General features: G+C 56.6%; 1 protein-coding gene across 1 annotated transcript in view; it reads left to right on the plus strand.

Annotated features, from left to right (window-relative positions):
- The first annotated feature begins 2,508 nt into the window (after positions 1-2,508).
- ALDH4A1 (aldehyde dehydrogenase 4 family member A1) overlaps positions 2,509-25,269 on the plus strand; it is a 32,756-nt gene continuing 9,995 nt past the window's right edge. The window contains exons 1-8 of the mRNA XM_068967190.1: positions 2,509-2,574; positions 15,313-15,406; positions 16,051-16,143; positions 20,211-20,258; positions 20,995-21,150; positions 23,503-23,652; positions 23,728-23,802; positions 24,889-25,076. Of these exons, the coding sequence (XP_068823291.1) occupies positions 2,513-2,574; positions 15,313-15,406; positions 16,051-16,143; positions 20,211-20,258; positions 20,995-21,150; positions 23,503-23,652; positions 23,728-23,802; positions 24,889-25,076 (866 nt within the window). The 5' untranslated portion in view covers positions 2,509-2,512. The remainder of the gene's footprint in view (positions 2,575-15,312; positions 15,407-16,050; positions 16,144-20,210; positions 20,259-20,994; positions 21,151-23,502; positions 23,653-23,727; positions 23,803-24,888; positions 25,077-25,269) is intronic.

A 25,269-nucleotide genomic window follows, 5' to 3' on the forward strand; every position in this document is an offset into this window, starting at 1 on the left:
AGGTATAACTTAAGCTAAATGTAATCTATTTATAAAGCAAGAGACTCTCATCTATTTTTATGAAAGGAAAGGTTTTTTTAAAATCTAGGGTAGGCAGTTATGGTAGCCCAGCATTTTTCTGTGGACAAGATGCATGTTGCTGCTGGATTTAATATAATCAGTACCTCTCACCTTTTCTCATCCTCACCACCTGCTCATCCATACCCATGGGCGGCTTCAGCAGCGCAAAGGTCACCCCTCACCCCATTTCTCTGTCCCTTGATCCCCCAGCTCCCTGGCCATTGGAAGGCCGGGGTGCGGGCATTTGTGGTAGTGGCTGGGCAGTGGGGAATTCAGAATGGAGTAGGGTGGTGGGAGGGAAAGGGGGTGCTGGGCGGGGGGCAAGCTCTGCTTCAGAGGGTGGGCTCTGATTAGTTGCTCCAACTCTGGTTGGCCAAGATCCATTGCCAAGTCAGCTGTATTTGGGAGAGAGCTGAGAAATGAGTGGAAGACTTCCAGGCTCGGGGTGGGCTGTGTGTTAGGCTCGGGCAAACCCCTCACCATTCCCCCTGCCAAGCCATCAAAGCAGTGAGGTAAAGGCACCCTCCGCCCATAGACTCCTCCGTGGACATTTTCGCATCTACCTTATTTTTAGCCCCGTCCGGGGAGACTTTATATCCTGAAGTCCCATCCCACCCCACTGTTGCTGTTTGTCTGCCAGCTGGGTTTAGCGTCAAGGGGAAGGGGGGGTTTATACTCATTGAAAGACTACTGACCCTACCGGAAACCAACCTGTTTACTGTATTGTTGTAAATATCATGCCCTTTATATCCTGTATATTGGCTTCTTTTAAATAAAGTGAAATGTCTTAGAATTGATGCTTTTTTCTTTTTAAATTAAGGATAAAGTGATGGGGGAGGGGCAAGAGGACACAGGCCACATAAACACTAAAAGTCATTGGCCGATTAGTGATCAAATAGGGAAATTTTACATCACCTCACATCTCACAATAAAATCTTTGGAAGCAGTTAAAGCAGGAATTATACCTATTTCATAGAAGGGGAAGAGAGCCAGAGAGATCACAGCCTGAAGAACTAGCATAGCCTGGTTTGGAACTGGGGGCCTATTAATCATATTGCCCTCTGAATCTGCAAATTTTCCATTCTCTGGTGGAGCAAGCTAACTGTCTTGTGCCATCTTAATTAAGTGACTAGTATCCGTGGATTTTGGTATCTGCAGGGGCTCTGGGAACCCGTCTCCCACCAGAGGAGGACTGAAGTTTCCTTCCCCACTCCCCACTCTTTTGTTTAAATTCTCCGAAGTGCCTTAAAGAGTGTGGCCTCCCAGATAAAGAGGAGTGATAATGAAATAAGGAGGAAGTTCTAAGGCGGGTATTATTACCCCCACTTTACAGACACAGAACTGAGGCCCAGGAAAGTTACTATCTTGTCAACATCACAGGGAGAAACCACGATCAGCATCGGAACTCTGACTCCTAAGCAGGTTCTCGGTACACACCGCTGGAGAAAATACTAACAGATACATTAGAAGAGAGCGTTGGGAAAGTCGTTAACAGTACTTAAGCAATAGAACGGGCCCCTAAGATTCCATCCTCAGAACTTCAGAATCTGAGTTGTCAATAAGGTTCACGTGTTCGTGCAAATAACGTCCCGGAGAGAACATTCAAATTTTGGTCCGGGGCGCCAAAATAAAGCAGAGGAATAAAACGGATTCCGCGTCCAGAGCTTTTGAAGGGAAGTCCGAGCGCAGATTGGTTCGGGTTTTATCTTACATTGACCGTAATCTGCAAGGAAGTAGACCGATTTGTCCAAGCGCAATGCCTTAGGCAACTAGGTGGCTCAGCTCCAGGTCGGGAGTGGAGGGTGGCTGCGTCCCTACCAGGAGGCTAGAGCCAGGCTGCAGCCCCCGAGGTGAGGAAGGGGGCCGGCCACGACGAGGCCCTCTGCAGGGTGTAAGAGTCTGGCAGCCCCCGGCCAAGGGCAGCGAGAGCCTCCGGGTAGGGCCTCCAGCGACACCTGACTAGCAGACCCCAATCCTTCCGCCCCGCCTCACACGTGCCCCATCCCTGCTCTCTCATTGGCTGCTTCTGCCCCTCTAATCCCGGCCTAAGCAGGTTGCAACTTGACCGCCCCTCTGATTGGTCCGGGAGCTCTCATGGCTCACTCTGATTGGTGGATGGAGCTCACGCCCTCCTGCCCCCGGCCCCCGTCGGAGGGCGACCGGGTCATACCATACAGGAGGAAAGGGGGAAACGCGTACGCTTCGGGGCTTCGCTCTTGGGCTGCTTTGCCCTGCGTCATATGAGATAGCGTTCTTCGTCAGGCCCTCGGGGGAGAATTCTTCTATTAGCAGGAGGCAAACACAGAGGCGTTTAGGCTGGGCCCGACTTGGAGGGCGGCCGAGGCGGCAGTCCCCCCCCAGCCCACCGAGGTGGTGCGCTCCAGGCGGGGCGGTGCCGTCCAGTGGCTCCAAGCGAGGCCGGTCCAGCGAGCGGCCGCGCGGGGATCCCGGGATGCTGCTGCGTTCGGCCGCGCTCTGCCGCGCCCTGCTGGCCCGCCGTGGGAGGGCGGCCGGGTGAGTGAGCGCCGGGCAGGCCAAGGGGCGCCTGCTGGCCCCGGGGCCCCAGGAGTCGCTGGGCGCCCCCCCCGCCCCTGTCCCCTAACTGGGCTCCCTTCGGGCCAGACCCCCAAACTGGGTTCCACTCCCGCCCCCGCACCGGGCTCGACTCCCGTCCCCGAACTGGGCTCCCTCCGCGCCGGACCCCCGAACCGTGCTCCATCCCCGCCCCCGAACCGGGCTCCTTCCGGGCCAGACCCCCGAACCGGGCTCCACCCTCGCTCCCTAACCGGGCTGCCTCCGGGCCAGACCCCCTCCGGGTTTCCCAGAGGCTTCTCTCCGCCGGGGGTCGCTTCCTCTGATGCCGCCCGACACCCACCTCCTGCGATGTGTCCATCTCCCAAAGGTCTTTTAGCTAAGGGGTCCTGCCCACCGGCGGGTGAGGTGGGTTGGTTCGGTGCCCTCTTGGATCCCCACGGTGAGAAAGGAGCCGCTTGATCACCTCGTCTTTCTCCGGATGGATAAAGACATTTGCCTGCCGCCTGAGTACAGCCTTCTCCTCTCAGGGCACCTCTGTTTGTTTTTTTTTAAAGCACGTTTCGTTTCTCTCCTCCCCACCCTTGGTTTCACGTTCAGGACCCTCCCTGGGGTTCCCTCTCTCCTCTGGACTGGCATTTCTGCTTCTCTCTTTTCTCCTTCCCCCTTTTTCAAGTTAAGTGTTGGTCGGAGAAGGCAATGGCACCCCACTCCCATACTCTTGCCTGGAAAATCCCGTGGACGGAGGAGCCTTGTAGGCTGCAGTTCATGGGGTCGCTAGGAGCCGGGACACGACTGAGCGACTTCACTTTCACTTTTCACTTTCATGCCTTGGAGAAGGAAATGGCAACCCACTCCAGTGTTCTTGCCTGGAGAATCCCAGGGACAGGGGAGCCTGGTGGGCTGCTGGCTATGGAGTTTCACAGAGTCCGACACGACTGAAGAGACTTAGCAGCAGCAGCAGCAGCAGTTGGTCAGAAAAATGGACTCCTTTCTTCTGATAGGTGGAATAATATTTGTGGAGTACATATAACATGCCAAACCTGTGTTGCACACTTGGCCTACGTGCCTTGCTGTGACGATTCGTAAGTTATGACACATGAAGTGCTTTGAAGAGTGCCTGGTTTGGAGGCAGTGCCCGATGCTATTAATCATGATTGTCATTATCGCCCGTTTTTAAACTTCACTGGTGGGTAGCTGCTTTCAGAAGAAGAAGCTGAGGTGTAGTGGTCCAAGTGGAGCTGCCCTGCAAACCCAGATTTGCAGACCCCTCCAGTGTGGAGTGGGATTCCTGGACCTGTGCCCTGTCAGTGACAGATGTCCTCAGACCCCTCTTCTGCACCCCGTGGGCTTGGTGGAAGAGGCAGGTAGGACACAGACCCTGCCCCAGAGGGGCTCACAGTTGGGTGAGGCTGCACTCCTGTGGACCCATGTGTCTGTCCACCTCCCTTTCAGAGCTGGGCAGCTCTGGCCCCAGTTTGAGTTTTGTTTGCCTAACCCCTAGGACTGATCAGTTGCATCTCCCCTGCTAAGCTGTGCCTCTCTCGAGTTAATCAGTGTCCCAAGGAATGGTACGGGGCGCCCTGGGCACGGATGCGTTTCAGTGCAGCTGTGTGTGCTCTGTGGGGGCGGGTGGTGGGATAGGGAAGAGGACAAGGAGGAGGAGTCTTTCTCCAAACTGAGGTTGGGGGCCCTGCTCACTGCATCCTCAGTGTGGTCTCATTTGCAGGCCCTTCCCTGCATTCTGAGACCACGCCTCTCAGACCCTGATGGAAGCCACATAGGTCCACGTGTTTACTGAGTATCTGCCCTGTGTACGTGGTGTGCTAAACGCTGTAGGGAGGGGTATTGCAACCTGCAAGAGTTTTCAGTTTAATGGAAGAAAGCCTTAGACATAAAAAAACAAACCAAAAAGCCCTCTAATGTCTGGTATAAAAACACCTCTATTCTGGGGGAGGTGGGGGCTGGGGTGGGGTGGGCGGTTTGGACGGAAAGCTCATAACAGCAGTAGTTATCAAGCAATCAAGTACCATAGGCCTGGCCCTGTGCAGATAAGCCCTGTATTATTACCGTTTTACCAATGGGAAACTTATCTGCCTGTTAAAAACGTTGATACTAAGGGCTACCCTAGTGGCTCAGCAGTTAAAGAATCTGCCTGCCAAAACAGGAGATTCGGGTTTGATCCCCAGGTGGGGAAGATCCCCTGGAGGAGGAAATGGCAACCCACTGTAGTATTCTTGCCCGGGAAATCCCAGGGACAGAAGGGCCTGGTGGGCTTACAGTCCATGGGGCTCGCAAAGAGTTGGACATGACTTAGCGACTAAACAGCAATAAAGTTACCCTCTGTCTGACTCCAGGCTCACGCCTCCTGAGTGGAGAAAAAGCATTTTGTAACCAGATCTGCTGGCTCAGGTAATACCTCTTTTGGATATAGCAGCTGGCTTGATGCCCCAAGACAGGGTTTCCCAACCTCAGCAGTATTAACATTTGAGTCTGATAATCCTTTGTCGTGGGGGCTGCCTGTGTATTGTAGAATGTTTAGCAGAATCCCTGGCGTCTACTCCGTAGATGGCATAGCATCCCTCAGTCATGACAACAAGAAGTCTCCAGGCATTGCCAAATGTCACCTCAGGGGCACAGGCGCTCCTGGTTGAGAACTGTGGTTCTAGAATAGTTTTGGTGTTTGGCCACTTGTTTAATTATTTGACAGAAAGGAAATGGCAGTCCACTCCAGGACTATTGCCTGGAAAATCCCATGGACAGAGGAGCCTGGTAGGCTGCATTCCATGGGGTTGCAAAGAGTCGGACACGACTGAGCGACTTCACTTTCTTTCTTAGCATATACCTGTGGCATGCCATGTCTGCATTTATGGGGAAGCAGTTTTAGCACATTTTTAGTGATAACTCTCAGTGCCTACACATGAAATTCTAGTGCTGACAGAAACCATCTCTTGGGAACCTGGGATGGCTGATGTTCTGCAGTGCTTCCCTTTTTGCCTGGAGTGCCAGGAATCTCAACCAACTTTTAAACATACTTCTTTTCTTCGGAAGTGATTTGTTCAGTTGCCTAGTTATGTCCGACTCTTTGCAACCCCATGGACTGCAGCATGCCAGGCTTCCCTGTCCTTTGCTATCTCCTGGACGTCAAACTCTCACGTCCATTGAGTCGGTGATGCCATCCAACCGTCTCATCCTCTGTCGCCCCCTTCTCCTCCTGCCTTCAGTCTCTCCCAGCATCAGGGTCTTTTCCAATGTGTCAGCTCCTCGCATCAGGCAGCCAAAGTATTGGAGCTTCAGCTTCAGCATCAGTCCTTCCAATGAATATTCAGGACTGATTTCCTTTACAATTGACTGGTTTGATCTCTTTGCTGTCCAAGGGGCTTTTGAAGTGGTGATCAATTATTCTTGTTATTTTACGATATTTGTTTATTTATTGGGCTGTGTTGGGTCTCAGCTCCGTCACGCAGGATCTTTCACTGCCGCACAGGGACTCTCTAGCTGCGGTGTGCTAGCTTAGTTGCTCTGTGGCGTGTGGGATATTAGTTCCCTGACCAGGCGTTGAAACTTTGACCCCTAGATTGCAAGGCAGATTCTTAACCACTGGACCACCAGGGAAGTCCCTGAACGCACTCTTGACTGTGCATTTTCTTTGTATTTAGTTAGTATGAGTCCACTGTACAAAGTACAGATAAAGAAAAGAGAAAGGTGACGGAGGTCACCCGGCAGCTTGCCACACAGAGGTGACCACGCTGTCATTTTGACGACTAGCCTTTTCACGGCCCAGGAATATATATGCTTTAGAAAAACAGCATAAAAATGGGCTCCTCTGCAGATGCTTTTTTGTAGCTTGCTTTTTCAGTTGAGACTGACCTCCCTTATTATATGTCCCCAGGCCCTAGAACTGTGACTGGCACCTGGTCAGCCCTCAGCAAACATTTGGTGAATGAAAGAATGATCATGTGATTCCTCCCTTGTCAACAGAAATTTATCATAACCAGTCTGGGAGAGGATCGCAGTGAACAGCTGGCCTTTACGGAGGGGCCAGGGATGGTCACTCAGGGCTGCCGTTTGCCTTTTATGGGGGTGATTTCACTTAGCTCCTCAGCAGCCTGTGCTGTAGGTGTCACGCGTCGTCACTCAGTCGTGTCCACCTCGCTGTGGCCCCGTGGGCTGCAGGCCGCCAGGCTCCTCTGCTTGTGGGGATTCTCCAGGCAAGAATGCTGGAGTGGGTTGCCGTGCCCCCCGCCAGGGGATTTTCCCAACCCAGGGATCGAACCCAGGTCTCCCGAATTGACAGGCAGGTTCTTTACCGACTGAGCCACCGGGAAAGCCCCATGAATTACGTGTTACTGTCCCCATTTCACAGACTGAACAACTGAGGCCTGTAGCAGTTAAGGAAATCTTGTCCAAGGTCTTGAGCTAGTAAACACCAGAGCTCCCAACCGACTGCCTTTCTCTCTGCCTTTTCTCTGTTGCATTAATTTTGTCTTGGGCATCCTCTGCAAAATCTTTGTTGTTTTTTTTTCCTAAATCTTTTGCTTCTGGTTTTGGCTGTGCTGGGTGTTTGTTGTGGCACTCTGGCTTTTTCTAGTTGTGGTACTCAGGCTTAGTTGCCCTCTGCCATGTGGGCTCTTAGTTCCCTGACCAGAGATGGAACCCACGTCCGCTGAATTAGACGGCGAGTTCTTAACCACTGGACCACTAGGGAAGTCTCTGCAAATTCTCTTTGGAAACAGCCAAGATACATATTTATACCTGTATATACATTTGATAAATAAAAGAATTAAACTGGGCACCTAGGAAACTTAGAGTGTTAATATTTGTCCCTTATATACTCTTGTATCAGACCTCACTGGGTGCCGGGGTCCAGAGGTGACTCCAGCCTGGCCCTCCGACATTAGGGGACTTGTGGGCTGGAGTTCACCTGCAGGAATCCTGGTGACTTTGGCTGCCTTTCAGCCTCTCTGCCTGCCTAGTCTTCCTAACTTCAAAACCACCTAGGGCTTGTCCCAGCCCGCCTGATGCTGTTCTGGCCAGGACCCTGGGACGTCCCACTGCCCCCTGGCCATACTCTGCCCTTTCATTTCTCAAACACTGCCCAGGTCAGTGCTTCCTGCCTGAGTGTCCTCCTCCGGTGAAGCCGCGCTCACCCAGCACTTGTGGCCCTGCTGTCCTTTGGCCCAGTGCCCTGCCTGTGAGACGGGAGTGATCCTATTGATAGCCGTGTTGCACCAGGCTCAAAGGACATGAGTTTGAGCACACTCTGGAAGATAGTGAAGGACAGGGAAGCCTGGCATGCTGCAGCCCACGGGGTCGCAGAGAGCTGGATGTGACTTAGCACCTGAACAGCAACAACAGAGCCCGAGGGTTAGAGGTGAAGTGGCAGACGGCTTGCTGGGGGCCTGGGACCCAGAGTGTTTTCTGTGAATACACTGAGTAAAGGAGTAAGTAGAACCTCCAGTGACTGGAACGCTTGCTTCTAAACTTGTGAAAATCCCCACTCAGGCCGCAGTCAGCACCGGCACTCAGGCCTGGGGGGGACCTGGCTTCTGGTGCCCTGCAGCTGGCTCGGCGCACAGCTGGTGCTCAGCAGTTGCTGTTGGAGTGGCCCATCGGACAGCCCGGGGTGGGTCCTGGCTCCACCTGCTAGCTGCTGTGTGGCCCTGGGCGGGTTCCTTGACCTCTCTGTGCTGCCTCTTGTCCTCATGTAGAAAAGAAAGATTAACAGTAGCCACCTTGAAAATGGTCCTAGAGAGTAAATGAATTCGTATGCTAAACCCACTTTGAAGAGTGGCCGGCACTGGGACTTTCCTGGGTGGGGAACTAAGATCCTACATGCTGCTTGGCACAGCCGAAAAAACTGGCCAGCACCAAGAAAACTTGTGTAGCTTCAAGCATTATTTCGATCTCCTCACCTACCAGCAGGCATCGCTACGGATCGAAAGCCCTGGGCTGAGATGGCAGGGCTGATAGGTGCCCGTGTGACCTTGGTCAAGGTCACTCCCCACCTCGGGGCGGCCTCTTTGCTGAAGGGAGAAGAGAGGAGGAACCCGTCCTATCAGCGGGCTGAGGGGCTCTGAGATACTCCACGTTGTTGTCCTGGACTCGCTCAGTCCTGTCTGACTCTTTTGTGACCCCGTGGACTGCAGCCCGCCAGGCTCCTCAGTCCATGGGATTCTCCGGGCCAGAATAATGGAGTGGGTTGCCATGCCCTCCTCCAGGGGATCTTCCCAACCCAGGGATCGAACCCAGGTCTCCTGCACTGCAGGCAGATTCTTTACCATCTGAGCCCCCAGGGAAGCCCAAGAATACTGGGGTGGGTAATCTTCCCAACGCAGGAGTCAAAGCTGCATTGCAGGTGGAGGAACCTTTGCCACTGACCCACCAGGAAAGCCCTCCAGGCGCTTCTGCCAGAGCGCGTCTCCCAAGGAGGAGCCCCGGGCTCAGGCCGCGCGCCGTCACTCCGTCACTCCGTGAGCTGTGGCCACGAGCCGTTACTCTCTGAACCTCAGCTTCCTGCCCCCACCCTGTCCGTCAGATGGATGTAGTAATAGTTTGCAGGGTAACATATTTGTAGGGTAATCACTTAGCACCACACGAGGCATGCCATACATGCTTCAGAAAAGTTCCTTGAAGTTTTCCAGGGCAGCTTATCCTGAGCTTCAGGCGCGGCTCTGCACTTTCTCTCAGCTCTCCTCCACCCCCAGCCCCTTATCTCAGTGATTAGGAGGATTGGTCTTATCAGGTCTCAGATAACAGCTGAAAAGCCCAGAAGCTGAAGGAAGGAAGGGCCATTTCCTTTCTAGTCCTCTGCTTGGCCTTGGCTGCCCCCACGCCAGCTCCTGGGGGCCTGCCTCCAGGAGTCTGCTCCTGGGGGCCTGGTGCCCAGCTGTGTGCTTGTTGTTTTCAAGGTGTTCCTTGGATGCTTGCTGTGGTCTGGGCGCTGTGGGAGCACAGTCCGAGCTGTGTGATGAGGGCTGTCGGCTGTAAGCTGATCTGATAGGGGCCCCATCCAGGTTGGGCAAGGCTAGTATCCCCTGCAGAGGGGGTGAGGGAAGGGGCGGGAAGGCCAGAATGGCAGGATTGCTGCTGACAGTGTGGGAGGGGGGTAGGGGGGATGCGAAACAAGCCTGGAGGCCTCAGTAAGGATTCTGATTCTTTATTGTAGAAGAAACTAGAAGCCACTGGGTAGTTCTGAGCTGAGCACTTACTTACCCTTTATCTCTCTGTGTTGTTGATGATTTCATGTTAAAACTATGCAAACTGGTAGCTGCTCCCTTTTCAGCTCCTGCCCTGGGTGGGACACGGGCTGGTTGGGCTTCCCGTGGTGGCTCAGCTGGTAAAGAATCCGCCTGCAATGTATGCGGGAGACCTGGGTTCGATCCCTGGGTTGGCAAGATCCCTTGGAGAAGGGAAAGGCTACCCACTCCAGTATTCTTGCCTGGAGAATCTGGGGTCACAAAGGGTCGGACACACTGAGCGACTCTGGCTTTCACAGCCTTTTTTCACCTTGTGAGCTTCTGCCCTGGGTGGGCCATGGGGCTGTTTATTCCAGTGGTTTCAAGAGGAGCTTGGAGTCAGTGGAGCCGGAGTGGCTGCTGCAGTCGTGCGGGTGGAAGCCTGTGGTGCCTTGGACCAGGGTGGAGGCCTGGGGGCGACCTGGGAGCCCAGGCCCCTCCGCTTCCCATCAGTTTTCCCCTTGTACATTTCAGAGCTCAGCATTCCCCGTTGCAGGAGATGTTTTGGTCTTGCAGCCTTTTTAGCTCAGATCCTAAAAGGATGGGTGGGTCATCCCGTGCAGAGGGTGGGTCGTGGTAGCTGGGGTCTCAGACCCAGGCCGTGAAGTCACCAGGTGAGAAGCGGCACGCCAGGTGGTTAGGGGAAACTGAGTCAAATCCTGACTCTGCCTTCCGTTTCTTTCCTGAAGCGGGAGGGCTGAGAGCTGCTCTGAGAAGGTCGGGATGGACTCGCCTTTGCATCCCAGAGCCAGGCACCTGCCAGGTGTGGTGAACACGTGGGTGGGTGAGACCTTTGACCTCATCTGAGCTATCTCTGCCTTCTTGACTTGTGGGCAAGATGTATGCTGACTGCATGAATGAATGAGTAAGTGAGGGACACAGTCTTGCCGGGAATGGCCTTGCAGATCCTTATAAAAGCCCCGGGTCCTACCAGCGCTTCATTCTGCCTTCCCCAGAGCCAGTGGGAGGGTGCTCACGCTATCCGGATAGGGCCCACGAGCCAAGGGGCAAAAAAAGGCTTGTCAGGCATTCCTAGATTATTTTTGGTTCTTAGTTGACTCAGGCTCTGAGGCTGATCTTTGAACTAGTGTCTGTTCCCTACGTTACATTCAGACGGATGGACAGTCCGGCGGACAGGGGGGCCAGGGCCTGGGCACTTTCCAAACAGCCAGCCAGCCCTGTGGGCATATGATCCTGAGGTCACAGGGGCCCTCTGCCCTGGGGAGGGCTTGCGCCGCTTCTGATGTTGCTCTGCCCTGGGGAGGGCTTGCCCCGCTTCTGATGTTGCTCTGCCCTGGGGAGGGCTTGCCCCGCTTCTGATGTTGCTCTGCCCTGGGGAGGGCTTGCCCCGCTTCTGATGTTGCTCTGCCCTGGGGAGGGCTTGCCCCGCTTCTGATGTTGCCTGAGGTGGGAGAGCGGGGAGGGAGCCACACTGGTAGCTGCTGCCTTTCGAGCTTCTGTCCCGGGTGGGACCCAGGGCTGCATTTATTCCAGCAGTGTTTGTTGAGCCCCTGGACTCCCTGGGAGTGTCTGGGAACCAGTTGGCCTTAGAAAGCCTGGCCTGGTGGAGTAAACATTCTGGAAGACCTTTGCAGTTTCTTAGGAGAACTTAAGAGCAGGAAGAGTAAGCAGGGCTTGTCATCCTCCCAGTGACCCTGCAGGGAACATGGGGTCACCCATTCTTCAGATGAGAAAACGGAGGCCTGCGGCGTTTTTACAGTGTAGTGTGGTGACGTAGTGAGGTCTCCAGCAGGTGTAGGGGTTCGTCCAGGATGTCTGCTTCCGGCAGAGCCTGTGCTTTTCGCACCCGCCAGGCCCTGGGCTCCAGAGAGGGCTGGGGCGGCCCACCTCCCTGGTGCCCGGTCCAGTGCGCGGCGGCGCTCTCCTGGCTTGAGGGGGACGAGGCGGTGGCTGAGTCGCCTGCTTTGCGGCGGTTCACTGCTGCTGAGAGCCCGGTGGCTCAGCTGGTGAAGAATCTCCTGCAGTGCAGGAGACCCTGGTTCGATTCCTGGGTCGGGAATGTGCCCTGGAGAAGGGCAAGGCTGCCCACTCCAGTATTCTGGCCTGGAGAATCCCGTGGACTGTACAGTCTGTGGGGTCACAGAGGGTCGGCTGAGCGACTTCCACTTTCGCTGCTGCTGCTGAGTGCCCGGGGGCAGTAAGGGATCTGCCTGCAGTTCAGAAGACCTCGGTTCAGTCCCTGGGTCGGGAAGATCCCCTGGAGAAGGGAACCCTGCCCACTCCAGTATTCCTGCCTGGAGAATCCCATGGACAGAGGAGCCTGACAGGCTACAGTCCACGGGGTCACAAAGAGTCAGACACAGCTGAGCGACTTACACACTCACACTGCTACTAAGGCCCAGAGAGAGGCGTCTGGAACCTTCCAGTTGGTGGAGGGTGGGGAAGGGGGAAGACACTGCCCTCCTCTCTCCTGCCAGGATGTTGAGACCTTGGCTGCTGGAATTCTCCAGCCTCTCCAGTCTCCCCCCCCCGCAGCGGTGGATTTTCCTTCGTGGAGCAGACCTGTAGCTCTGCACCGGTCTCTCTTCAGATCTGCAGGGTGACCCCAGGAGATGGAGGTCCCCCTGTGACGCCGAGGACGTGGGCACCAGGCCGCACCGCTCACCAGAGGCCCAAATGGCCCCGCATCGTGTTTCTTCCTGTGTTTGGGGCAGGGTGGGGCCTGAGGAATGGGCCCTTCCTTGGGTGTGGTGGGTGCAGCTGGGGCTCACAGGGAGGAGAGGGAGGAGAAAGCCCCAGGGCTCATGGGAGGGGGGTCCCCCAACCTCCACTGCACAGGCCCCTTCCTGCTCTTCCTGACTTGTCCTCCCTGCTCTGGGCCTTTGTCTTTGCTCTTCCCCTTGCCTGGAACACTCTTCCCAGCGCTTCTCAGACCTCCTCCAGGTCTCCGGCAGAGGTCACCTCCTCCCTGAGGCCCTCACTGACCATCCCAGCTGAAGCGGCCCCGCCCTCCTCCTTCCTTAGTTATTTTCTTGTCCTTTCCGTCTGGGTCTTCCCTGGTGGCTCAGACTGTAAAGAATCTGCCCACAACGCAGGAGACCTGGGTTTGATCCCTGGATCTAGAAGATCCCCTGGAGAAGGGCATGGCTGCCCCCTCCAGTGTTCTTGCCTGAAGAACCCCATGGACAGAGGAGCCTGGCGGGCTGCAGTCCCCGGGGTCACACACAGTCTGACGCGGCTGAGCGGCTGACACTTTCGCTTTTTCAGTCGCAGTGGTGTTTCTTTTTTTAAATTTTTATTATTACTTTGGCTGCACCCCGAGGCGGCACGTGGAGTCTTGGTTCCCCAGCCCCGGACTGAAGCCGCGCCCTCTGCCGTGGGAGCTTAGAGTCTTAGCCACTAGACCGCCAGGGAAGCCTGAGTGTCCCCTTCTTGCCCGTGTCCCGCACTGGAGGCCTGCTGCAGTCAGAGGGTCGCTGTCTCAGTCACTGCTGTCCCTCCAGACGAACAAGCTGCCTTGCAGCCTGGTGGGGTCAGCAGCGACCTGCACGTACAGCCCAGTGTGACGTCCTTCCTGTAGGCCTCCAGGCCGGGTGTCTGAGCCCCGGAGCCCTTCTCAGTGAGAAAGGAAAAAAAGTGCCCAACATTCACAGCCAGACTGTTTGGTTCTCTTGCGTGTAAGCCCTCAGCCTCAGACGCCCTCCCCAGGGGGGTGATGAGGTGGGCGGGCCAGCCTGCTTCAGATTGCCCAGCAGAGGTCTCCGTGCCCCCCACCCCCAATACCAGGCAGCGCCCGCTTGCCCAGGGAGGAGCTGCTGCCTCTCACCCCACCATGGAGTTGCTGCACCTGCTGACTATTGCCAGCCCCCATGTCCTTATCCCTCCCCAGATCAGCTGCGGTCACCCAGGTTCTGCAGCGGGCTCCCCTCACACCCCAGCCCTGGAGGCCTGTGGTCCCTGCGGTGTGCGTGAGCGGAGCCGACTGGCCCGCCTGCAGGCGTATTCCTCTTGGGCCCTGCCCGTGGGGCGTTGACCGGAGGGAGACAGAGCTGGGTGTTTCTTGATCTTGGCCTTGAACGAGTCCTTTTCCGTTTAGGACCTAAATTACTGTATTTCTGTCATAGGCCGCCGGTGAGGCCCTTCCGGTGCCACCATGAGTTTTTCACATCTGACGTTCCCTGTGTGTCCTCAAGGGCCTTTTTCATCACTCTTGTCCTCATTTACAGCTGGGGAAACTGAGGCCTGGAGGGGAAGCCCTACTGCTGAGGTTCCTCCAGCTCTGGAATGACGGACTCTTTTTGGAAAAATTTAAGGCTGCATTTATTAACAAGTTTTTTCATTTAAGTGTGTGTTATTTTGTATAACGTTTTGTATATGTATTTTTTCATTCAAGTATGTTATATAAAATGGTATTTTTATATACCATTTTCACCAATATAAGATTATATATATATACATTCTTTAATATTCTTTTCCATTATGATTTACCGGAGGATACTAAATATAGTTTCCCGTGCCATACAGTAGGACCTTGTTTATCCATTCTATAGGTAATAGCCTGGACTTACCTGGTGGCTCAGTGGTAGAGAATCCACCTGCCTCTGTAGGAGATGCTAGGTCGATCCCTGGGTGGGGAAGACCCCCTGGAGGAGGAAATGGCACCCCACTCCAGTATTCTTGTCTGGAAAACTCCATGGCTAGAGGAGGCTGGTGAGCTGCTGTCCACGGGGTCACAAAGCGTCGGACGCGACTGGACAAGGGAGCACGCACGCGCACGCAGCAGCTTCCACCTGCTAACCCCAGCCTCCCCCTTCAGCCCTCCCCCAGCCCCCTGTCCTCCGTCCGTGAATGGGGTGACCAACCCACCTTGGGGCCCCCAAACACATTAGGGATGGCACCACTGGTGGTCACTGATCGGTGAGGTCATGGGGTCAAGAGTGAATAGGGTCTCCAGATTTGGCATTCAGTCCCCAGGAACGCCCACAGCAGCCCTCCCCGTGGCTGCGAGCCAAGCTCAGGGCACCCCTCCGAGTTCACGGCCCTCCCCTCGGGTGTTCTTGCCCACCTGGAGCTCTCGTCCTTGTGCCAAGGAGCTCTCAGCTGGTTCCCATCCGGATGAGACGGAGGTGTGGGACGTGCTGACTTTTCTACTTAGAGAAAGGAGTAGCTTGGGTCTGTTTGGGAGAAAGTCCGCCTCGTGGGGAAATAGAGGGAGACTGAGCCTGCTTTACGGGAAAAACACTCAGGCGTGGTTCTGCACCTGTGAATTGCAGCTTCAAGCAACTGTGTGAGTCTCTGTGGTGGTTCTCATTTAGGAGATGGATGCATAGGCTCAGAGGAGGCAGGTCAGATGTCTGAGGACGCGGTAGCAGGACCTGGGCTTGAACTTTGGTTTTGGTCTCCAAGGCCGGTTCTATAATGGGTTTGCATTTCAAGGTTCTGGGCCAGCCCAGGTCCCCCTGAAGGAGATGGGGGTGCTGGGGCTGGCGCTGCTGACCTGCGTGCCTCTGTTCCCCGCCAGGCTGTGTTGGAAGCATGTCTCCTCCGTCCAGGTGGCCAATGAGCCCGTGCTGGCGTTCACGCGGGGCAGTCCCGAGCGAGATGCGCTGCAGAAGGTAATGGGGGGCAATGAGGGGCACCCAGTAGTGCCTGGAGGGCCTGGTGGAGACAGCCTTCAGCAGCTCCCACGAGACCTGTCCGTGCCAGCAGTCACCCTCCCCCTCGTGCCCCTGCCCCCAGCCCTGGGAGCACCCGGGAATCGGCTGAGCTGTGCACTGGGGATGGGGTTACCTGGGAGCGGCAGGGTGGCCGCCTGGGCCTCTTTGGGGTCCCAGGTCAGAGGTCATGAGTCTGCAGATAGTTTGTGCTTGAAAACATCCTCCAGGGAATCCCCTGGACTATGATTAGGATGTGCTTTCACTGCTGAAGGTGTGGGTTCCTTCCCTGGTTGGGTAAGATCCCACCAGCCACAGGTCACAGCCAAAAAATTTCTCCCATTAACTGCCGGGGTTTTAAAATTGTGAGATTTCATGTAAATTTCAGACCCAGTTTTTAAAATCTCCTCCCTAATGGGAGGAGCTGGCAACACCAGCCTTGGCTTCTTGCAGGCCAGGGGGTAACGGGCCGATCGGGAGGACGTGTGTCTGCCCCCCGACCCCCCTCCCTTCTCTCCGGGGCCACTCTGCAGGCCCTGCCTTGGGGTTTCGGTGGGCAGCAGGATGGAAGTAAGGGCTCTCATGGCCTCTTGTCCTCTCCCCAGGCCCTGAAGGAGCTGAAGGGCCGGACGGAGGCCATCCCGTGCGTGGTGGGGGACGAGGAGGTCTGGACCTCAGACGTGCGGTACCAGGCATCGGTAAGTCCAGTGGGCCCGTGGGGCTCGGCCACTCCCCAGAATCCTGGGGCACGTAAACGCGCCTTGGGGGTTCTGCCTCCAAAGGGGCTTCGAGTCCACCGCGGGCTTTTGAATTCCGTGGACCGGTGGAAAACTTCCAAAGGCAACCTTGGGGGACTCTCATAAAAGGTGCCGGCATTACGCCTGCCACAGGGATGTTAGAAATAGCAAGTGCCCCCAGCTTCACCTTCGCTTACAAAGCTGACCCCCTAACCACTTAGAGAGCAGGAAGCAAGGGTACAGTCAGAATCAAAGCAGATCCTGCCCTTCACAGACGCACACTACTCTCTACATGACAGACACACGCCACTCTCTACACAACACACACTACTTTCTACACAACAGACACACACAACTCTATACACGACAGACACACACTACTCTATACAAAAGAGACACACACAACTCTATACACAACAGACACATGCTGCTCTATACCCAACAGGCACACACTACTCTATACACAACAGACACACGCTACTCTATACATAAGAGACACACACAACTCTATACACAACAGACACGCTGCTCTATACACAACCGACACACGCTACTCTATACATAAGAGACACACACAACTCTATACACAACAGACACACGCTGCTCTATATACAACAGACACGCTGCTCTATACACGACAGACACACATTGCTCTATACAAAAGAGACACACAACTCTATACACAACAGACACATGCTGCTCTATACACAACAGACACACGCTACTCTATACACAACAGACACACGCTACTCTACACAACAGACACACACAACTCTATACACAGCAGACACAGGCTGCTGTATACACAACACACTCTATACACAAAAGACACGCTACTCTATGTACAACAGACACACGCTTCTATATATATAACAGGTAAGCAACAAGGATTCACTGTATAACATGAAATAATATTCAGTGTCTTGTAATGAACTGTAATGGAAAATAATCTGAAAATGTATATATATGGTTATATATATGTTTGACTGAATCACTGCTATACACCTGAAACAGTATACTTGAATAAAAAAGAAGATAATTCTTCCAAAGAAAGGCAGTCACCAAACCCCTGCTCTGTTTTGGGAACCAGTGGTCTAGCTGACGATGAGCTCAGCGGAGGTGAGCTCCCTGGGTGCGGCCAAGTGTCGCCTCCTCCTAGAAGCCCTCCTGGTGCAGCCCAGGCTCCGTCCACAGGCACACCTGTGAGGCCCTGTCCCCTGTGCGCAAGCTCCTCGTGCAGTCCCTGCCACTCCCCTTGGAGGCTGGAAGAGCGGGAGGTCAGCCGCCCATTTTACAGATCAGGAGAGGCTCAGAGGCGTCAGTGACCACCGTGGGGTGGCACCGTTAGGCATGGGACAGGGATGAGGGATCCAGGTTCCCCAGAACCATATCTCCTTGGTTGGACTCACTTTTTATTAAACTTTTTGGCCATGCCTGTACAGCATGCGGGATCTTCTTTCCCCAGCCAGGGCTCAAGCCCATGTCCCCTGCGGTGGAAGCGCAGTCTCTTATCCAGTGGGCTGCCATCGGAGCCTCTTGATTTTGATTCATGTGAGTTCATTCGCGTCCTGACTGTTTCTAAGGGACTTTAGAAGCAGCGTGCTAGTTAACATATGGCAGCAAGATAGTCTTCTTGCTCTGATCGGCTGGCCACAAAATTGTGAGGCCTTGGGCGCTTGCTGGAGACGGCCGCAAACTTACTTTTAGGCCTCCTGGTTCGCAGGGAAGAGGAGACCGCGCCACTGACCCTAGCCAAAATGTTCCTGAGATACATCCCACCTGTGTAGTTGGAGGAACGCAGCCATTCCTGGGGCTGGGCCCGGAGAGAAAGTTCTCCCGGAGGAGCCAGAAGGACGCAGTGATGTGACGAGCAGCGTCCCCGCGAGCGTCCTCATCTCCCGCACAGATGTTCCGTGGGGCTGCTTCTCGCCCGCTGGCGTCTGGGCGCATCATCAAAGCCCGTCGCCCAAGGATGCCCACAGGTCACTCTGCAGGCCCCACATCCACTGCCGGGCTGGGCTTGCCATCTGGAGCTCCGGCTGCAAGTCGGCCACTGGGAGCTTCGTTTCTGAAACCTAAAGACGGGGCCATTTCATGTATAAATCCGAACGTCCAGCTTCTGTTGGCAGAAGGAAGTGTGGCCACACGAGCGGCCCCCTGTGAGCCCCCGTGCGGGGCCGGCCGCCAGCGCCCCCGGTCCCCACTGCCCTCAGCCCCCCCCGCTCAGCCCTCTCGCCTCTCTGGCCCGTGCAGGCCTCTCGGGGCCGCGGCCGGAGCCGCAGCGGGTCTGCGTGTCCCTTCAGTGCCCTCCTTCAGCCTTCCTCTCAGTGGGGAACACGCAGTAGGACAGCCTGCTCTCCCTAACGAGTCCCTGGTTGATGGTTAGGAAATAGCATCCACACTTGTGCCCGCAACTGTCTGTCTAAGGGTGAGAGTGACATTCCCTGGGGGCAGCTGGGATCTTTCCCAGGATTCATGGCTGAATGGAGGTCTGCGTTCACCTAGGGCTGAACCCCTGGGTCGACTTCAGCTGCAGGCAGAGGCCCCATTCCATCCTTTTTTATCCCATGTCACGGCAGGGACAATTTTAGCCCAGAAAGGCTTAAAGCAAATAGCCAGCTTGGCTGTGCACGAAAGCGGGATGTGTGTTTGTATGAGCCACGTGTATCTGTGTTCTGACGTTAGGGATGCACGTGGAGTTTCCAGCTTCGTGCGGTGCAGCCAGTTGGAAAGTAAGTGCCACGTAAATGAAGTGATTTACTCCTTGGCATTATTAGCGAGAAACCTGTTTAAAGTTGGAAAAGTTTCCAAATGGGTGACTTTAGCTGTTTCTAGGGTGGGTACTTATGGGGCTTCCCTGATGGCTCAGATTAGGTACAGAATCTGCCTGCAGGGCAAGAGACCCAGATTCCATCCCTGGGGTGGGAAGATCCTCTGGGGAAGGGAACAGCTGCCCACTCCAGGGTTCTTGCCTGGAGAACTCCATGGACAGAGGAGCCTGGTGGGCTATAGTCCATGGGGTCACAAAGAGTCAGGAGGTACTTATAAATCGTGATTATAAAACCCATCCATCCATCCACCCATTCATCCATCCAAGCGCCCTCGGCCCCACACCTAGGGGGCCTGGGTGCCAGGACACAGTGATAAACAGATGGCTCTGCCCTCATGGAGCCGACCTTGGGGAGAGTGAGGTGGGTGTACATGTCAGCGACGAAACAAACGAGAGATATCCAGATGTGAGAGGAGCTGTGGAAAGCGCAGGTGGTAGGTTGGAGATGTGAAGGCCACTTCAGGGGCGTGGTCCACAGGCCTCTCTGAGGTGGCATCTTGAGTTGAACCGCAGGGATGAGGATGGGCTGGGGGCTCGCTGCCAGCCTAGGGGTCACAGGTGCAGAGTCAAGAGGAGGCTGGGGAGCTGCAAAGCAGGGAGGAAGCCGGTGGGGCTGGAACATCCGGTGCGATTCTCGTTGGCTGCAGTTCAGAGCCTCTTCCAAGAGCCCGGGGAACGAACCACTGGAGAGGGTGAAGGAGGGTGAGAAAAGGCCCACGGCTCATTAGAATGCTTCCTGATTTTAGTCTGGTGGAGGGGTTAAGAATGTGGGCTTGGCAGAAGTGAGTTCAGACAGAGATGTTTGGAGGGCCAGGTGCCCGTGGACAGCCAGGGAGCTGGGATGGGAAGGTGGGTGGGGGGCTATGATGAGGAGTCTGCAGCAGGTGGGTGTCCAGGGAGGCCAGGGAAGGTCTTGTGCAGGACGCCACGGGAACACTTGGAGCAAAGCCCTGAGGATTCCACATGAGGCTCAGTGGACATCCGAGGGGTGTGTGTGGGGGGTGGTCTGCCCAAATCAATGAGCTCCTCATTTGCCCCCACGCAACTGGAGAAGACCTCCTGGGGGTTGGAGCGGGGAGAGCGGGTATGTGGAGGACTCTGGCCTGGCAGGCGAGCTCTGAGCCCGGCTCCGTCCTCACCCGCCCGGGGAGGGCTCCTCCCTTGTGGACAGCAGCCTCACCCTGCTGTCTTCTTGCAGCCCTTCAACCATGGACACAAGGTGGCCAAGTTCTGCTACGCAGACAAGGTGAGTCCCTGGCGACCTGCCTGGTGAGTCGGCCTCCACTGCCATGGGGTGGAGGTCAGTTACTGCTTCCCTCTCGGGCTGTGGTCGGGGTTGTGGGGGCTGGCACTGAGGGTGTCCCTGGGCAGGTGTCTTTGCCCAGGCCAGGTGTGCCAGGGCTCACGTGGGCCTAATGAGAGCTGCCTGGGCCAGGGCCGGGGCATGCCCTGACTGGGGGAGGCGATTCTGGAAGGCTGAGCCCGGGAAATGGGAGGCATCGCTGAGAGAAAGAGGAGCAGAGACCTGGCATCAGGGAAGGTCAGCGAGAAGGCGCGGGGTCAAGGCGCTGGTGTCACGTGCCGATGAGGGCAGTTGGCAGCTGGGGTGCCAGCCACAGGGGTCTGTCTCTGGCCGCAGTTCTGGCCCGACAAGGACAAGGTCAGGTCCTGACGTCGTGGGCTGCAGGCCCTGAACAGCGAGTTTGGGAGTTCTGGGCTCTGGGAGCCGGGGGAGGCCACGAGGGGAAATGGAGTGAGTCCTTGGCATGTGGACCCACCTGGCAGGCCCCTCGGGTCCCTCCTGACGGGAGTGGGGCAGGCTCCGAGCCTGGGGCAGCCCAGCTGGCTGTGGGACCCAGCGTCTGCCACTGTCGGGGGGAGGGAGGCAGGGGTCCTCCCTGGGTGGACAGGGACCTCCAGATCGCTCCTCTGGGACTCTTCCTGCTGCAGGGGGAAGCCCCCAACCTCTCCCTCTTCATCAGGCCCTGCTCCACAGAGCCATCGGGGCCGCCTTGGCCGCCAGGAAGGAGTGGGACCTGAAGCCTGTGGCAGACCGGGCGCAAGTCTTCCTGAAGGCAGCCGACCTGCTGAGCGGGCCGCGCAGGGCCGAGGTCCTGGCCAAGACCATGGTGGGGCAGGTGAGGTGCCCACGGTGCAGTGGGGGCTGTGGGGGTCACACCTCGTCCAGTTCTGCAGACATCACCAGGACCCACCAGGCCTAGGAGAGAGGACAGTTCAGTTTAGTTCAGTCGCTCAGTCGTGTCCAACTCTTTGCGACCCCATGGAGCACGCCAGGCTCCCTGTCCATCAGCAACTCCCAGAGCTTGCTCAGAACTCATGTCCATTGAGTCGGTGATGCCATCCAACTTATCTCGTCCTCTGTTGTCCCCTTCTTCTCCTGCCTTCAATCCAGCATCAGGATCTTTTCCAGTGAGTCAGTTCTTCACATCAAGTGTCCAGAGTATTGGAGTTTCAGCTTTAGCATCAGTCCTTCCAATGAACACCCGGGACTGATCTCCTTTAGGATGGACTGGTTGGATCTCTTTGCAGTCCAAGGGACTCTCAAGAGTCTTCTCCAACACCACAGTTCAAAAGCATCAATTCTTCTGCGCTCAGCTTTCTTTATGGTCCAACTCTCACATTCATACATGATTACAGGAAAAACCATAGCCTTGACAGACCCATATATATTCTAGGCCAGGTGACTCGAAGTACGCTTGCATGCCCTCCTCTGTAAGCAGTCCCTCGCGTCCGTCTGTCCAGACGGACAGGCCAGGCCCTTGTTGTGCTTTGCCTGGACTGACAGTAGCCCTGCACGGTCCTCCAGGTTCTGTCAGGCCCCGCAGGCCTCACAGCAGTCTCTGTGACACCCCCAGCAGGTCACTCCAGGAGTATGAACCACCGAGCTCTCGCTGTCTGGCTGCAAGTCACGTCCCAAGTCCTGAGCCCGGCCCCCAGGGCCCTTCCATCCCCACCTCTGTCCAGCTGGCTAGCTGCTGTGCCCTTCCCTGCAGGCCATCCCGCCCACGATGTCACCAGTCTGGACCTAGCCAGGCTCCTGGACACCACAGACATCCTGACCCCAGTGTCTGGCCCAGGTCCCCCGGCTGGAATGTTCCCTGTCTTCTCTGCCCTGTGAACTTTTTAAATTTTATTTTATTTTTCATTGGCTGTGCTGGGTCTTTGTTGCCGTGTGAGCTTCTTCTCCAGTTGCAGTGGTCGGGGGCTACTCTCCACTTGTGGGATGCAGGCTCCCCATTGCAGTGGCTTCTCTTGTTCTGCACAGGCTCTAGGGCCACAGCCCAGTAGTTGGGGTGCCCGGGCTCCAGAGGACAGGCTCAGGCATCGTGGTTCACGGGCTTAGTTGCTCCGAGGCGTGTGGGATCTTCCCAGATCAGGGCTCGAACCTGTGTTTTCCGCATTGGCAGGCGGATTCTTTATCACTGAGCCACCAAGGAATCATCCCCTACTTTGTGAACTCTTTACCTGTCGAGGTCTAGCCCAGGCACCTCCTCTGTGAGACTTCTGGGACCTCACCAGTCCAAAAGGACTGGTCCCACTTTTGTGCCCCTCCCGACATGCTCTTCCTTCCTTAGTTACAGCTCAGGTCGCATTGGGGTGTGATGATGACTTCATAAGTGTTTGCCGCACCTTTGCAGAGATCTTCCCTGTAGCTCAGAGGGTAAAGAATCTGCCTGCGACGCAAAGCTTTTTGGGCTTAGCAATCACACGTTAGTGTTTTCTGTCTTTCTTTCTGGGTCTTGCTCTGTGTCTGCGTGGAGTCACGGAAGCTCCTAATTAGCGCTTTTGGAGTGAGAGCTTATTGGGCTGGCAGGTAGCACTCAGAGCAGGGAAGGAGCCAAGGGAGAGAGTTCATTTCACAGTAAGGATCTTGGCTCCGCCCACGGCTCAGGCTCCGCCCACGTCCCGCCCACAGCCCCGCCCGGTTGCCAGCCTGTAGCGAGAGCGCCCTCTGCTGCACAGAGCTGCTACGACACCCCCCCACCAGCCCAGTATCTCCCGATTGAGCCGAGCCCCCCAGGGTGGATGTTGGGTCTCCAGAGGGTCCCAGGTGAGCCACACCTGGGCAGGAAGAGGCACACACACTCCAGGACCAAAGGAAGATGCCTCTTTATTTGACCTAAGACTTAGAAGCTCGTAGGACGCACGGTGGCTGCGCGGAGCAGGGGGCAAATGAGCAGGCGCAGAGACGCAGGCAGGTTTCCCTTCCCCGGCGCGGCGTCCGGGGCAGGGCGAGCAGCCGCCAGCGACCGCGTGTGCAGGGATGGGCTGCGGATCCCAGAGAGCCCGGCTCCGGCCGCCCAGAGGCCTTTCCCCACGGCTGATGTTTGCAGTCCTCAGGTCCCCTGGTTCTTTCTCCCAAACACGCGTGCGCATCATGGGACTGCGGGAACAGGCTCCAGCGTCGGGAGAGGGCTCTCGGAGGCAGGTCCTTCACCACTGACCCCCGGGGCCCTCCCGCCTGGCAGGGGAAGACGGTGATCCAGGCGGAGATCGACGCTGCGGCTGAACTCATCGACTTCTTCCGCTTCAACGCCAAGTTTGCCGTGGAGCTGGAAGGCGAGCAGCCCCTCAGCGTGCCGCCCAGCACCAACAGCGTGCTGTACCGGGGACTGGAGGTACCGCCCGGGGGTGGCACGGGCGGGGAGCCGCGGGAAGTCCTGGGCCTGGCCTCACCGCCTCTTCTTCCCCAGGGCTTCGTGGCAGCCATCTCCCCCTTCAACTTCACTGCGATCGGCGGCAACCTGGCAGGAACTCCAGCCTTGATGGTGAGATGTGGACAGCGGGCTGGGGGGTGGCAGGACCGAGTCATCACTTCCCCCTCAACAGTCAGGAGGCCACGTCCGCGCCCAGGGGCCCCGCCCTTGTGGGGAGACACGCAAAGTGGAGGCAGCTGGCCACCATGGAGAGGCTTCCGGGGTCAGAGGCTGATCTGGGTCCCCACGTTGTCCCACTGTCCCTGGGTGACCCCAGGCGAGCCCCTGCCCTCCTCTGAGGCCGTTTCCTCATCTGCGAGATAGAAGTAACAGAAAAGCTTACGTTACAGGGTTGGGGAAAGCAAGTGAGACCGTGTTGTGACTCGTCTTAACACCAGGCAGGTCTGGCCCAGTGCAGGGTCAGTGCTATGCAGGGGTTGCTAATGACGGTGATTACAGCTCGCCTTCGAATGCTTGCCCTGTGCCCGTGACTTATTTCTCAGGGTTGCATGGCTAACAGATGATGAAACGGGTGGAGGTTTGGGCTTGGTCTGTCTTGGTGGTCTTGGAGTCGGAGGGCTCCACTGCTGTGGTCAGGGTGCCGGTGGCCGTGAGCTCCCGTGAGTTGGCGGGGGAGCCCTCCCACCACCTCGGGTCACCCAGGGAACAGTGGGAGGAGGGCTGAGTGGTCGGGGCGGCTGGGAGATCTGGGAGGTGCTCGCGCACGGGCTTGTCTTCGAGCGTCTGTGCTCAGACGTGCACACACCCGGCGCCCACGTGCCCTCCTCCAGAACACGTGCGGACAGAGCCCTGTGCGCGCTGGCCCAGCCTCACCCCGTGGGCGCCGGCGACTTGGAAACGCCCAGAACAGACCTGCCCGAGGGGTGCTGGCAGGACCAGTTGGCACGGACTTCTGGAGGAAGGGAGCCTCGGCCAGAGCGTGGGAGCAGACAGGGCAGGGCGTCAGCTCATTCTCGAGGACTTTGAGGGTCCAGTGCCCAGCACCTGGGGGACTGGGGCCGGGTAGGGGACATCCTGGCCTGCATGGGGACCTACCTGGTGGCTGCAGCTGAGGGATGGCTGTACCTTGGGGTAGGGTGGGGTCGGGGCTGCTGGCCTCCCTCGGCCTTGTGAGTCATCACTCTCCCTCCCGGACAGGGCAACGTGGTCCTGTGGAAGCCCAGCGACACCGCCATGCTGGCCAGCTATGCTGTCTACCGCACCCTCAGGGAGGCTGGGCTGCCCCCCAACATCATCCAGTTTGTGCCAGCTGACGGGCCCACCTTCGGGGACACTGTCACCAGCTCAGAGCACCTGTGTGGCATCAACTTCACAGGCAGTGTGCCGTAAGTCCCTGAGGAGGGCTGGGCAGGGTAGCCTGGGGATGCTCCCCAGGCCTCCCAACCTCTGTCTGAGAACTGGGGCTGTGAACTCAGGGGCCAGGCACTGACTGTGTCCCGCTTCCTCGCTAAGTGGCCCTTGGGTGAGCCCCTTCACCTCTCTGAGCCTCCATATGTGCTGATTCCTACCTTGCAGAGT

Source organism: Capricornis sumatraensis, chromosome 3, assembly GCF_032405125.1.
Source record: "Capricornis sumatraensis isolate serow.1 chromosome 3, serow.2, whole genome shotgun sequence".
NCBI classification, from domain to species: Eukaryota; Metazoa; Chordata; class Mammalia; order Artiodactyla; family Bovidae; genus Capricornis; species Capricornis sumatraensis.